Raw genomic sequence first — 14,332 nt, forward strand, 5'->3', positions numbered from 1 at the left:
TAACTTTTTTAATTGGGCATATGTACATCTATAATTACACATAGAGGATACAGGAGTCACCAACACAGAACAACCATAGAGAACATAGAGGAACTACACATTACTAAGCAGTAATAGCACAGCGCCATCTGCTGTCTTTTCAAATAGTAAGTAAACTGCAGCTGTTGTTATACTCCAACCACTATTATCAGTAGTGTACAGGAGACGTCACCCGGAATGTCAGGGTAAATACTGATAGATATCATATAATACATACAATCTGATATATATTGTGTGCAGTAAATTCAGGTTTTATATCGTATATACATCTTTATAACAGAGAAAAGCTAAAATGAAAAGAACAAGCGAGAAGAAGAATTTACATCCAATTCTAACGGTAAAATTGACTGTAGGACGTAGTTGAGATTCTGTCTGGACGAGATCTATGAGATATAGAAAGACAAGAGACAAGAATTAAGGTATTTCTATTATATTCTAAAGAGATACTGACGTGTAATACTTTCCTACAATGTCTACTGCCCGAAAAAGAATGTGGAGTAGCTTTACACTTGTCTAACTACATATCATCTGTTGGTTGGCTAAACCTGCACCAATATTCTACACCAAATTTTTTTGTCCAATTTTGGCCCATTTTCTAGGACACACCCTCCTTCCTATAAGTCACATAATCACATGAGGTAAGGAGAATGACTTAATTGAATAATAAGGCTGGGTTTACAAATAGTGTTTTGATCAGTATTTAGGTTAATATTTTTAGCCAAAACCTAGTTTTTCAGTTTTGGTTTCACTCTGGTTATGGCTAAAAATAATGACTGAAATACTATGCACGAACCCAGCCTAAAGTTGTCTAAAAGGAGATGAATCAAGATGTGCCAAATTTTTGTGTGTTTTATTAGAAGGTAAATAGTAAATCTGCCCCCTCTCTGTGTGTAAAAGAAACCTTCATCTTCTTATTCTAGTACATCCGGCAGCTTCTGACCACTTCTCCTTCTTCTTGGAGATGCACCCAGTGGTGGACCTCCCATAGAGGAAGACCTCCCATAGAGGAAGACCGCACAACTGCTATGGGGCCTGTGAGAAGGGGGATTATATCTTGTCTCTTTACTTAATGTACAATCGATATGCCCCTCCACCTCTTGAACTGCTTATTCTGGTGGTCAGCAGCTCTAACCTACCTCCTCCCTATAGTGAAATCTACTCTACATCAATACCCAAAGGACTTGGCTCGGTGAAGAACAGAGATGTTCAGGTGCGGGCACTGTCTTATTGGCGAGCTAAGACGTACTGTGCTCCACACATTATTTAGGCATAGTTGCTATAACTTTGGCTTCACCCTACCCACCTGGGGAACTTGAAGACAACATGTACTGGGCCAGGCACGCAGGACTGCTCTAGGGGAAATGCACCTAGTAGCTTACAGCAGAGGGAACACTGGTGGTGGCCTCTCTTTGCCCAGCAGTGCAGAACTGTCACAGAAGGACTTAAAGGGGTACTCCACTGGCCAGCATTCAGAACATTTCATTTCGAATGCTGTGTGCACGCTGCAGGGGTCAACCACGCCCCCTCCAGATGGCTGCCACTCCCCTCCCATAGACTTGCACTAAAGGAGCGTGGCCTGATGTCACAAGGGGGCATGGCCGACATCTGCAGCACGCACACAGCGTTTGGAACAAAATGTTCTGAACACTGACCAGTGAAGTACTCCTTTAAGACCAGGTAGGTACAGTACACAGTAGTTTTCATTGTAGGGGAAAAGGAGGTTAGTGCCGCTGGCCACCAGGATAAGCAGTTAGGGAGGGGAGGGGGCAATTTTGGTGGGGGGAACCCGGGATCCATCTATCCATGGTCCACCCATCAAAAGAGCAAAAGAGTAAGTTTGGTCTCCTGTTATTTTACCTGTCACAATAAGTCGGGTCCCTTCCCCATACACGATTAGATTCTTATATTTGCCATTCCCTGTACACAATCTGATGATCACAAAGCAGTAATACATGGAGTCATCTGACATCTTCACCCCCTGTATGTGGAGATCTGCTGCTCCTTGTATTCCCGTTCTTCCTCTATAACCGGGATGAACCATCTCTTTGTAGGGGTGGTAGACATAAGGTCCGCTTAGGTTGCTCAATCTCCAGTAAATAGTGACCCCCAGGACATCCCTCTCCATATATGATCTGTAGGAGCAGCTTACTGTCACAGAGTCTCCTCTATGTCCTGTGATGTAATATGGCTGGGTAACATTGAAGGGTGAGGATGTGGATAGGGGACCTGGAAAAATATGATAAATTAAAATTTTAAATATACCTAATAAGACTATATTCAAGAAGAAATCATTAAAGGAAATCTGTTACCAGTGTCACCAACACTAACCTGTCAGGACAGACAGGTAGTGCAGGTGACACTGATGACAATGATACTTATCTGGTCCTGTTCCATGCTCCAATTCTTCCACAATCTTCCGATGAATCTTCAGTTTCGGGGCTGCCTTGGAGCATGGGCGGAGCTCCGTGACATTACCACAGCTAGCAGTGGACCCAGTTGGAGCATGGGCAGAGCTTTGTGACGTCGCTGCTTCTGCTCTCAAGTCGGCCCCGGAATGGAAGACACGGCAGAAGATTGTGGAAGAACCAGAGCATGGAACGGGATCAGGTAAGTATGGTTATACTGACAGGTTATTGCAGATGACACTGATAACATATTTATCAAGCAGAAATATTTACACATGCAAATTTATGATCCACATTGTAAAATTCTCAGTATTTATTGCATAAAACTATTGGCCTAGAATAAACCTCAGTTTAATTTAGATTATTGACTGAACGAAGTGGGGTATACTGTTACAATGCTATAAAGTTTGACTAAAATTTATCATGAAGGCTAAAATTTGGTTAATCCAGCACTACCTACCTAAAGCTGTACACCACTGACAGGGGATTATTGTATTACAGAGAGGTCCTTGTACAGCCTTATTCTCACTGATGTAAACAAAGACTACTTGTTTTTGGAAATTGAGAATTTGAGCTCTTTATCCTCACAGCATGAACAGAATAGAAATAGTCACTTGGTTGTAGACAAAATTTCATCTAGATAAGTCACTTTTGCCTAGGTGTATGTATGTCTAAAAATAACATGGCTAGGAGATTTGCAGACTTAACTGACATTGTCCAGACTACTATAACTAGCAGGTTACCCTGGTTATCGGCAATTTTTGTCTCACTGCCCCATAGGCGTATGATAAGGTGGCAAGACAAAGATTGTTGTCAGCTGGGGAGTAAAGTGTGTAAAACATGATGCAATGCACAGAAATCGCTTTGCAAATAAATTACAAGTACTTCATATACATCAACGCAATAGGCAAAAACCTTTTCTCTAAGCAGTGCAACAACTTGGATCTTTGATATTGGGACACTACACATTTTCTTCTTCTCCTGACATAGAGGCCAGTTACACCTTACTCCTATATTGGTTCATCTTCTTGATGGGCTTGGAGTGCCCTAAACTATCCTATTATTCTCTTCTTATAACCTTACAAGATATTTCCTTACCTGTATTGGTCAGTTCTGTACCAAATCTGCTTTGTATTGCTCCCATACTGGTGATCACATGACAACAATAATAGCGGTATTCATCCCCCTGTACCCTGTGTATACGCAGAGAGACATCTTCAGGGGGGTTCACCAGTGAATATGGATATACATCTCCTAGGTGTGTTGTGTTCCAGTTGTAAAACTCTTTCTCATTATCGGTACAATCCTTACTCTCCCCATTATACCAGGTGACTTGTTTCACTTTTCCCCCATTCTTCGGTGAGTAGTGACAGGGGATGACCATCTCTTCTCCTGGGACGGCCATCAACTCCTCCACCTGAGACACCGATCTACCATCTACAAACAGAAGCCATGGGATAGAGAGGTGTTGCACACAGTTAATAAAACCTGGAAAGCTCTAATAGAATAACATTATAACTTCTTCACCCCTTGAGGACACAGAAAATATTCATTTAAAGCACTTATTTGTAAATTAAAATGAAGACATAGCAGGGGGACATCAAGAGAAGAGCGGGGATCACGGTAAAGCAACCATTTTGCATCGGTAGGTGCAAAACTGTTATCTTAACGCAATCCCCCCTCCTCTATTGAGGTCTCCCTGATATGTCTTCATTTTATCTTACAAAGGAAATAAAGAATATTGTGTGGTATCCCAGTGCAGAACACATCTGTCTTCCTGACCTAGGTGGATGTCACCAAGCATGTCTGCTCCGGGCTCACTGCTCAGGTTTATCTGTGTAATTGTGTTATGATTTATTGTACTGTGTAATGTATAGTCAATGCACTTTTATGTTCTTGTGCCTTACGGGGTTAACTTGTTTGTGTAGGAGGATGCTCAGGGGATCACATGTCTTCTTCAGCCAATCAGGGATGCTCCCCTAATCCCCTTAGTCTGGGTAGACTGGGAAGAGCTAGTTAGTCTAGAGGTGAAAGGAGAGAGAAGAGTGGAGATCTCTGCTTTGGACCTGTACATCACCACATGGGGACATGCCTAAGAAATCCATTTGCTGCATCAGTCTGTTCCTGAGCAACAGCACCCTTCACAGGATCCCACCAACCAGGCAAGTCAAGTTCCGAAAAGATAGCAGGAGATAGAAAGCCTCAGGCAACTCTGGTTAAAATAAGTCTAGTATGGCGGTAATCTCTATTTTAGGATTCCAAAGTGAAGAGCAGAGTCAGCGTTTCAAGCTAGTCAGTCAGTGAGGTCTACAAGTCCCATAGTGCCTAGAAGCAACTGTGATTTCTAAAGCATTCTTCCGCGAACTCTAACCCTGCATCTGTGTTCCTTATTGCTTCAGGGCTTGGCTTAAGAAGAAATTACCCTTGGACTGTGGAGGTCAACACTCAAACTTTATTCCAGTCACAGCACCCCACCAGTACTACAAATACACCATTGCCCCATTGCCTACTACAACTGGATTTTTTTTTCTGATCTACATGACATTTTACTATTGCTATTATTTCCAGGAAGTAGAGCACCTGACAAAATATCTACAGACTCAATGCCTGTGAATCACTGACTTTTGTCCTATTGGTGTTTGGTTGGCTGACATGCAGTGCCCAAAAATGTGACAGCTTTTGCTTCTTTGAGATATATATATATATATATTTATTTTTTACCTTCAAAAATGAGAGACGTCCCATAGTCAGACCAGGTGTATGGTTTACGACCACGTGAAGATACAGTTGCTGTACAGCAGATCGTGTCTCCATCTGTATATTTCAGTCCTCGGATTATGAGAGACTCTGTCCAGTTATCAGGATGGGTTACTCTAGAGATCCGCTCTTTATACTCATCTAGTATATTCCCAGAATTATCTGTGATGTATTTCGTGATATTATAACAGTCTTCACCATCACTCACTCCCCAAAGTATCTGTGGCTTCTCTTTGATATACTCAGGATAGGTGTATGTACACGGGATGGTGACTGAATCGCCTTCCTTCACATCGACGGTTTTTGGTTGGTAAAGACAATAATGGGCTATGGTCCAACAAGTCCCTGGAATAAATCACATGGAGAAATGAGGGGAAAATATGTAAATAAAAAAGTTGATTATAATATTAAAAAGTTTAAGATGAATGACAATGATTTGAAGGTAACTGACACCTTGTTCTCCCACACTAAACCCAATAAACATGGTGAACCTGACTACAAATAGGTGTATTTCACCTGGATTTGCTGGCTGGTTCCAATCTGGAGGCAGGAGCCAGTATACAGAGCTTCCCTGCCTCTGTCCTCTCTGCTTCCATATACCCGTCCACCTTGTGCTCACACGAGTGAACATTCTATGAATATTTATGAGGTGGACGGGCATATGAGAGTGGAGGCAGGGAAGCTTTGTGCCTCCATTGTGCAGGATGAAATTTGCTATGGTCCCTGGTTCTCCGAAACTAGACAACAGATTTGAGTGAGTTACACCTATTTGTAATCAGGTTCACCCTGTTTATTGGGTTTAGTGCAGGTGAACAAGGTGTCAGTTCAATGATTGTTCAGTTTAATGATTGATGCAGTCTCCAATATAAATCCTGACACAATAGATATCAGGATTTACATTTGAGACTGCATCAATCATGTTGTATAACTGAGGGGGAACCTAAAGGACATGGGTCCAGAGCAACCTCAAACCATTTCATCAGTTTTTCTTCCTTACGGCCACTGCACTCGGAATGTCCACCCAGAATATATCTGGGAGGATCGTCCATAGTGTGAATGTGTCCTTACTGTCTTATAGCTATACTGAAATAATATATAGATATAAGACAATAAGAGCACATTCACACTATGGGGATCCTCCCAGATATATTCAGGGTGGATATTCCGCAGCTGCCGTCATTGAAATCCGCCCTCGCACAGATTATTTAGGACACTATCTTGTATCTATTTGGAAACCAAAACCAAGAGTGGGCCCAAAACACAGAAAATAATCAATATCTGCTCATTATATTTTTTCCTCGTTCCATTCCACTCATGGATTTGACTTATATATACTAATACATAATACTGGCTTTGGCCGGTTTCACACGAGCTCCTGACCGCAGGTCTGATCACATGAACATTTTTGCATTTGTATGATGTACACAAGCCCCAGCCTGACCACCGGTTGTCAGTTCAGGTCATCAGACTGGTGGTCAGCCTGGAGCTTTTTAGTGTTGAGCAGGAATATTTGTAATGCAAATTTTTATCGTGAATATATATATATATATATATATATATATATATATAGATATATACAGTGCTATATATTCATAATGATGAATATTATATTTTTTTCACATGCAAATTTTTATGCAAATTTTCCATGAAAATTTTAGCATAGAAAAATAAATTAACGAACATAGCGAATATGCGAATTTCGCGAACATAGGAAGAATAATCGTCAATATATTCACAAAATATTGCAAATTCGAATATGGCCCCTGCCGCTCATCATTAGAGCTTATGTCTGGAAAGCAGAAGTGACAATGTTCATGTAAGGAAGTGAAACCGGCCCTAAATACACGAGTGCGAAAGATCAAGAAGAGAGGTGATCAGTCTTCCTGTTCTCACTATCTGTAGATACCGATGTCGGGAGTTACTCGAAATGTAGATTTATATTTATCATGTCTATGTCTCTTTGACTTCAGTATCCTCCTGGCCTTATATGCAGCTGACTGACACTAACATTGGATACATTTAGCTCGGTGAAAATGCTTCAGTACGTGCATGTAGACATAAACATAGGGGATTTGACATATTATACAGCCTAGACGTCCAGTTCAGCTTACACTAAGCCCAGACGGCCCCATATGTTGTCTGTACTGTAAATGTTGTGGTCACCAGCCGGGTGAACTCTATAGGGTCTGGTATTCAATAACTAGAGAGAGTCTATACACAGTGGTTATCTATACTGTATATAACAAAGAAATAAAATATATAACTTCTGAGCTTTATACTTTTGTGTATTCACTAAAATGTACCAGATCTTCATGGAAAGACAAAAAGGGAGTCTAATGTATCTAACACATACAGTATGCCAGCACCGGGGAACATGAGATAAAGTAGTCATCGAGGGACAGGGATTCTTCTAGTATGAAGATAAGACAGATAGAACCTGATTCTCATCTAACGCTCCATACATAGAAAAGGTGTCTAGAACAGCAGATTATGTTATATGTATGGGGGTCTCCTTATTCCTAAGAGAGGATGTCGAGCAAAGAAGAATTGGATTTATTAACCTCTTCCCGACCCAGGACGTACCTGTACGTCCTGGGTCCTTTCCGTTTCTACAACGGGGGGGCCACGCCATGGCCCCCCGTCATAGTGGGTTGGACCTGGCACCTAGCAATGGCCGGGACCCGTGGCTAATAGCGCACGGCACTGATTGCTGTGCCGCGCGCTATTAACCCTTTAGATGCGGCATTCAAAGTTGATCGCCGCATCTAAAGTGAAAGCTAATAAGTGTCGGTTAGCTAAGTGGGCTGTTCGGGACCACCATGGCGAAATTGCGGCATCCCGAACAGCTGGAGGACACGACGAGGGTCCTTACCTTCCACCTCCGTGTCCAATCGCCGAATGACTGCTCTGTGCCTGAGATCAAGGCATGACCAGTCAAGCGGCAGAATCATTGATCAATGTTATCCTATGGGATAACAATGATCAATGTAAAAGATCAGTGTGTGCAGCGTTATAGTCCCCTATGGGAGCTATAACATTGTAAAAAAAAAGTGAAAAAAAAAAAAGTTCATAAAGATCATTTAACCCCTTCCCTAATAAAAGTAAGATCACCCCCCTTTTCCCACTGAAAAAAAAATGTGTAAATAAAAATAAACATATGTGGTATCGCTGCATGTGGAAGGGTCCAAATTATAAAAATATATCCTTAAATAAACAACACGGTCAATGGTGTATGCGCAAAAAAATTCCAAAGTCCAAAATAGCAGATTTTTGGTCACTTTTTATATCATGAAAAAATTTATAAAAAGCGATCAAAAAGTCCAATCAATACAAACTTCAGATCAAGGCACAAAAAATGAGCCCTCATACCGCCCCGTTCGCGGAAAAATAAAAAAGTTATAGGAGTCAGAAGATGGCAATTTTAACCCCTTAACGACCATGGACGTGTATACACGTCCAAGCAGGATGAACGTTCCCGCACGATAACGTGTATACTCGTTCATGGTTCTCGTGGGTGCTGCCCAGTGCACCCACGAGATCGCGGCAGGGACTCGGCTGTAATACACCCTGCGGCAATGCCAGGACCGAAGTAAACTTCGGTCCCGGCAGTTTAACCCTTACAGCCGCGGTCGGAAGTGACCGCGGGCTGTAAGTGTAATGACAGAGGGAGCTCCCTCTGTCTTCCCTGCAGCACCCCGCAGCGCGATCGCGGGGTGCTGTGTGTAATCCCCGGCGGGCGGGGACCTGCCGCACTGCTGGGACCGAAGAAAACTTCAGTCCCAGCAGTTTTACCCTTACAGCTGCGGTCGGAAGCGACCGCGAGTTGTAAGGAGTTTTGACAGAGGGAGGGGACTCTCTCTGTCTCTCTCCTGTAGCACCCCGCAAGGATCTCGGGGTGCTGCTGCTGCTTACCTGGGCAACCGGGGGTCTTTACAAAGACCCCCAGGTCTGCCCTGGATATTGCCTGTCAGGACGTGGCAGAGGCACGTCCTGATATGTTGCCTGCTAGTGTAAAACTAGCAGACAGCATATATCTACAATGCTTTGGAATACTAAGTATTCCAAAGCATTAAAAAAAGTGAAAAAAATATAAAATAAATAAAAGTGTATAAAAACAATAAGTGTAGAAAAAAAGTGTAAAAAGTGTAAAAAAATAAAATAAAAACACATTTATTAAATAAATATAATAAAAAATAAAAATTTATAATGTGTAGTATCACAAGGCGTACATCCGCAGCATATTACATGCTGCGGATGCTCGCCAACAGTCACAATAATGAGCTCCCTGCTGCGGTTGGGTAGCTTTGTGTGTCCACTAATAGCGGCGGATTTCCCACCGGCAGTCATGAGCGGACACACCGAGCTATCCAGCCACAGCAGTGATCTCACCCTTGTGACTGCTGGGGGGCATCCACGGTGTGAAATATGCTGCGGATGCGCTCTATGTGACCCTACACTGCGTCCCATTCATACTGTGTTTCCGCAGTGTTAGAGGTATCCATCAGCATCATGTCAAAAAGAGGGATGCTGGTGTATACTGTAGCAGCTCCATTTATTTCTGAATGAGACTACTACAGTCTACATTGGCATCCATTTTTTGACATGACAACGGACACCTAAACTGCAGAAATGCAGTATGAATGGGGACTATTCATATAATGATGCCCTCAAAGCCAAATGGTGCTCCTCTCCTTTTGGGTCCCACCATGTGGCCATGCAACCAAATATGGTCTAAGCGGGGGTATCACTGAACACGGGACGAACAGCGTAATAAAATATAGGGCGCATTTTCTACTTTTCAGATGCAATGTACAAAAAATATGTCTCACAAATAATGCATTTGTGAATAAAAAAGAAAATTTAAATTTTTTCTCTGACTTTGTATTCATTCCAGCCACACAAAAAGGACTCAAAGTACTCACTTTTGGTCTAGATCAGGGGTCTGCAACCTGCGGCTCCGGAGCCACATGCGGCTCTTTTACTCCTTTGCCGCGGCTCCGCGAGTCTGTCCCGGGTCCCGGTCACCCTCATTCCGGGACAATGCAGTGTCCTGGAATGATCTGAGCCTGTGAGCCGCCGTCACGGCGTCGTCGGTTTACTTACCTGCCCTGGTGCCATCGGAGCGGAGTCTCTTCTTCTGGGGCCGCGTGGATCCTCACAGTTATGTGACAATGTAACATCACATGACAGTGACGTCGCCGGCCTGCGCCTCAGTCGAGGAGCGCCGCCGGGAGAGGAAGATGCCACGAGAGGAGCTGGTGACTGTGTAAAGTACATTACTCACTTTACAGCGGGGCATTAACCCCTCACCCCGCGGCAGCGTTAATGCTGCCGTGGGGTGAGGGTTTAACGCTACCGCTGCCATGAGGTGAGGGGTAACTTAACCCCTCACCCCATGGCAGCGTTATCGCTGCCGCGGGGTGAGAGGTTAACACTGCCGCTGCCATGGGGTAAGGGGTAACTTAACCCCTCACCCCATGGCAGCGACAGCGTTATCGCTGCCACGGGGTGAGAGGTTAACGCTACCACTGCCATGGGGTGAGGGGTAACTTAACCACATGGCAGCGGCAGCGTTATCGCTGCCGCGGGGTGAGAGGTTAACGCTGCCGCTGCCATGGGGTGAGGGGTTAAGTTACCCCTCACCCCATGGCAGTGGTAGCATTAACCCCTCACCCCGCGGCAGCATTAACCCCCCCTCTCCCCAGTGCATTAACCCCCCTCTCCCCAGCCCACCCCAGGCCTGGGCCCAAAAAAAGCCCACCCAGGCCTGGCCCCCAAAAAAGCCCACCTCAGTCCTGGGCCCAAAAAAAGCCCACCCCAGGCCTGGGCCCAAAAAAGCCCACCCCAGGCCTGGGCCCAAAAAAAGCCCACCCCAGGCCTGGGCCCAAAAAAATGATGATTATTATTTATGGTACACTGGGGCCCTGATTAATTTTCTATGGCATTTTGGGACATTGATTATTGGGCATAGCAAATTTTGCTATGGGGCCCTCTGATTTCTAATTACGTCCCTGTTTTGGACCTCTGTAGGCCAGCCATGGATAAAGGCAAGAAAAGAAAATTTTCTGAATTTCATATTGTTAAGTGATTGACAGCTGACTGCATGATCCTGTATATATAGCATTAAGGTAAGAAACAATATATGCAGTGTTATATTTGTTTTAAATGTTGCAATGGTTTTGCGGCTCCCAGTTTTTTTTCTTTCTTCGGAAACGGGTCCAAGTGGCTCTTTTTGTCTTAAAGGTTGCAGACCCCTGGTCTAGATGAATACTTTAGGGGGTGTAGTTTCCAAAATGGGGTCACTTGTGGGGGTTTTACATGGTTCTGGCAGTAAAAACCTTTGCAGGCATGAAGTGCGGCCTATAATCCATTTGGCCTAAAATGTGGCCCTGAAAGCCAAATGGCGCTCCTCACCTTCTGGGTCCTACCACACGGCCAAGGAACCAAATATGGCCTAAGGGGGGGTATTTCCAAACATGGGCCGTGCAGCTTAATAAAATATAGGGTGCAATTCTTGCAATATCAGAAGTGATGTACAAAAATATGCCCCACAAATGATGCATTTGTGAACAAATGCAAATTTCGAATTTTCAACACTGACTTGTAATAATTCCTGCCAAAAAACTATGGTGTTAAAATACTCACTGTACCCCCTAGCGAATACCTTGAGGGGTCTAGTTTTTAAAATGGGGTCATTTGGGGGGGTGTTCCTATGTTCTACCACCTTCAAATTTCTGCAAACCTTGCATAGCACATTAAAAAAAAAGATGTACTTTTCACATTTTCAAAATTTTCAAATTTTCAAGTTAAATTGTTAGGCTTCTAATTAATTTAAAATGTTAATTAAAAACAAAAAAAATGTTGTCAAAATAAAGTAGACATCTGAAAGTATAAGTTTCATAAACAATTTGGTCAGTAAGTATAAATATATCCAACCTATTAGTGTTAAAATAGAAAAAAAATTGAATTTTCTTTTTAAATTTCATGATTTTTTGCATTGTAAAAAAAATACTACAAATGATATCGGCTTACTTTTACTATGTACATGAAGGACAACTTGTGACAAAAAAACAATGTCAGAATTATCGTGATTGGCAAAACGTTACCAGAGTTATTCTCTAATAAAGACAGACATCCCCGATTTGAAAAAAACAGGCCTGGTCTTTCAGGGGTGTACAGGTTTATTTGGGCTGGTCCTTAAGGGGTTAAACATATACATTTTCCTGCATGTAGTTATGATTTTTTACAGAAGTATGACAAAATCAAACCAATATAAGTAGGGTATCATTATAATCGTATGGACCTACAGAATAAAGATAAGGTGTCATTTTTACCGAAAAATGTACTGTGTAGAAACGGAAGCCCCCAACATTTACAAAATAGTGTTTTTTCTTCAATTTTGGCACATAATTATTTTTTTTTTCCATTTTGCCATAGATTTTTGGGTAAAATGACTGAAGCATTCAGCAGATAATAGAGGTAAATGGACACCTTAAGACTATTTCTATCTGATATAAAATAGGATACTTATCTTACCATGGAAGAAAAAGAAGATCAGGATGGAAAGCCTCATTGTAGATGGTGGAGGACGATGGACGATGTATGAGACTGATCCGAAATCTGTAGAATGAGATGAAAAGAGGAACTTACACAAAAAGTTCAGAACATTAAAAGTCAGATTTGTTGTAAGAGATAAGACAAGGTCAAATATAGTAACAAGTGCTAAATGCTACTGGGTGACGTCAACAAGTCCTCCTACTATAACTAAGGATATAGGACTAGTCACACAATCTGGGGCATTTCTTCTTTTGGAGAAAAACCTAACTACAAGGAGGAACAATCAGTAAACACTAAATATATCAAATAGGTGTAAATAGCATTGTGTTACATATGTTAAATAGAGATGTCGCGAATTGTTCGCCGGCGAACAGTTCCTGGTGAATTTAGCATGGTCGCGTTCGCATCGCCGGGCGAACATATGTGAAGTTCGATCCACCCCCTATACTTTAACATTTCAGTAAACTTTGACCCTGTGAGTCAGAGTCAGCAGACACATTACAGCCAATCAGCAGCAGTCCCTCCCTTCCAGACCCTCCTACCTCTTGCACGGACGCCATTTTACCCTCATTCAGCATGCGGCAGGCTTAGGAGTGAAGTTTACTTCTAAAGTAAACTAGGGTCCAGTTTACTTCTAAAGCACTAGTGTAACATCTGCTTTAAAGGGTACTTCTCATCAAGAAAACTTTTGATATATTATAGATTAATGTATGCAGAATAACTTTACAATTGCATGTTATTAAAAAAAATTAGGCATGTACACTGGCTGGAAAATGTGGTATTGTCGCAGCCGCTGCTGTAGCAGTGGCCAGAAAAATTTCTGTTTGTTTCGCCAGGCAGAAAGTGGCCTAAAACATTGCTGCTTGAACCCTCGTTGGTGGCGGATAAGTCACGCAAGTCATCCGGCATTCAGAGTTCAAATAAAGCAGCGTGTGGACCATTTTTAGCCCAAGGCAGCTCATCAGATCAGGCCTTGTTCAGTCAAATGTATCGCCCAGTGTCAGTCCCTTCGGGGTCCATCCCTCATTTATCTTAAAGGGTACCTCTCATCAAAAAAACTTTTGATATATTATAGATTAATGTATGCAGAATAACTTTACAATTGCATGTTATTAAAAAATATGCTTCTTTCTATTTCATTTTCCACTTTGAAGAAATGACCACCAGGGGTCTCCCTACCAGTCCTGGCAGCAAGCATTTCAGACTCATGCTGGAGTCCTAAACACTACGAGCTGCCAGTCTGCTTTGTTCACAAAGGAGAACACTCAGAGCTGCCAGCCTGCTTTGTTCACAGCCTGTTTGGCTGTGAACAAAGCAGGCTTGCATCTCTGAGTGTTTAGGACTCCAGCATGAGTCAGAAATGCTTGTTGACAGGACTGATCGGGAAAAATACAATAGAAAGAAGCATATTTTTCATTAACATGCTATGGGAAAGTTATTCAACATTCATTAATCTAAACTATATCAAAAGTTAATTTGATGAGAGGTACCCTTTAAAGACAGCACCCAAAAAAGCCCTTTTTAGTGCTGAAAGATATGAGTCCTGGTTGGGAGGGAACCGCTGATTAAAAGGG

The 14,332-nt window shown here is 42.6% G+C and overlaps 2 protein-coding genes across 2 annotated transcripts in view; both read right to left on the reverse strand.

Annotated features, from left to right (window-relative positions):
- LOC130366751 (uncharacterized) lies at positions 1 to 12,783 on the reverse strand. Its single transcript, XM_056569079.1, has 6 exons — positions 12,738 to 12,783; positions 11,866 to 11,943; positions 5,166 to 5,546; positions 3,543 to 3,881; positions 1,897 to 2,265; positions 1 to 422 (listed from the first exon to the last, which is right to left on the reverse strand). The coding sequence occupies exons 4-6, from the start codon at positions 3,847 to 3,849 to the stop codon at positions 292 to 294; spliced, it is 807 nt and encodes a 268-aa protein (XP_056425054.1). The 5' UTR covers positions 3,850 to 3,881; positions 5,166 to 5,546; positions 11,866 to 11,943; positions 12,738 to 12,783; the 3' UTR covers positions 1 to 291.
- LOC130367315 (extracellular calcium-sensing receptor-like) overlaps positions 5,155 to 14,332 on the reverse strand; it is a 25,215-nt gene continuing 16,037 nt past the window's right edge. The window contains exons 6-7 of the mRNA XM_056569722.1: positions 12,738 to 12,821; positions 5,155 to 5,546 (exon numbers count right to left, since the gene is read on the reverse strand). Coding sequence (XP_056425697.1) covers positions 5,155 to 5,546; positions 12,738 to 12,821 — 476 coding nt within the window. The remainder of the gene's footprint in view (positions 5,547 to 12,737; positions 12,822 to 14,332) is intronic.

This window comes from Hyla sarda, chromosome 4 (assembly GCF_029499605.1).
Source record: "Hyla sarda isolate aHylSar1 chromosome 4, aHylSar1.hap1, whole genome shotgun sequence".
Classification (NCBI taxonomy): Eukaryota; Metazoa; Chordata; class Amphibia; order Anura; family Hylidae; genus Hyla; species Hyla sarda.

Coding starts and splice junctions, on each gene's coding strand:
- LOC130366751 (XM_056569079.1), bottom strand. CDS start 3,849: ATGGCCGTCCCAGGAGAAGAGATGGTCATCCCCTGTCACTACTCACCG. Junction 2,266..3,542: donor TACAGAACTGACCAATACAG/GTAAGGAAATAT, acceptor ATATTTTTCCAG/GTCCCCTATCCACATCCTCA. Junction 423..1,896: donor GACCCGACTTATTGTGACAG/GTAAAATAACAG, acceptor TATATCTCATAG/ATCTCGTCCAGACAGAATCT.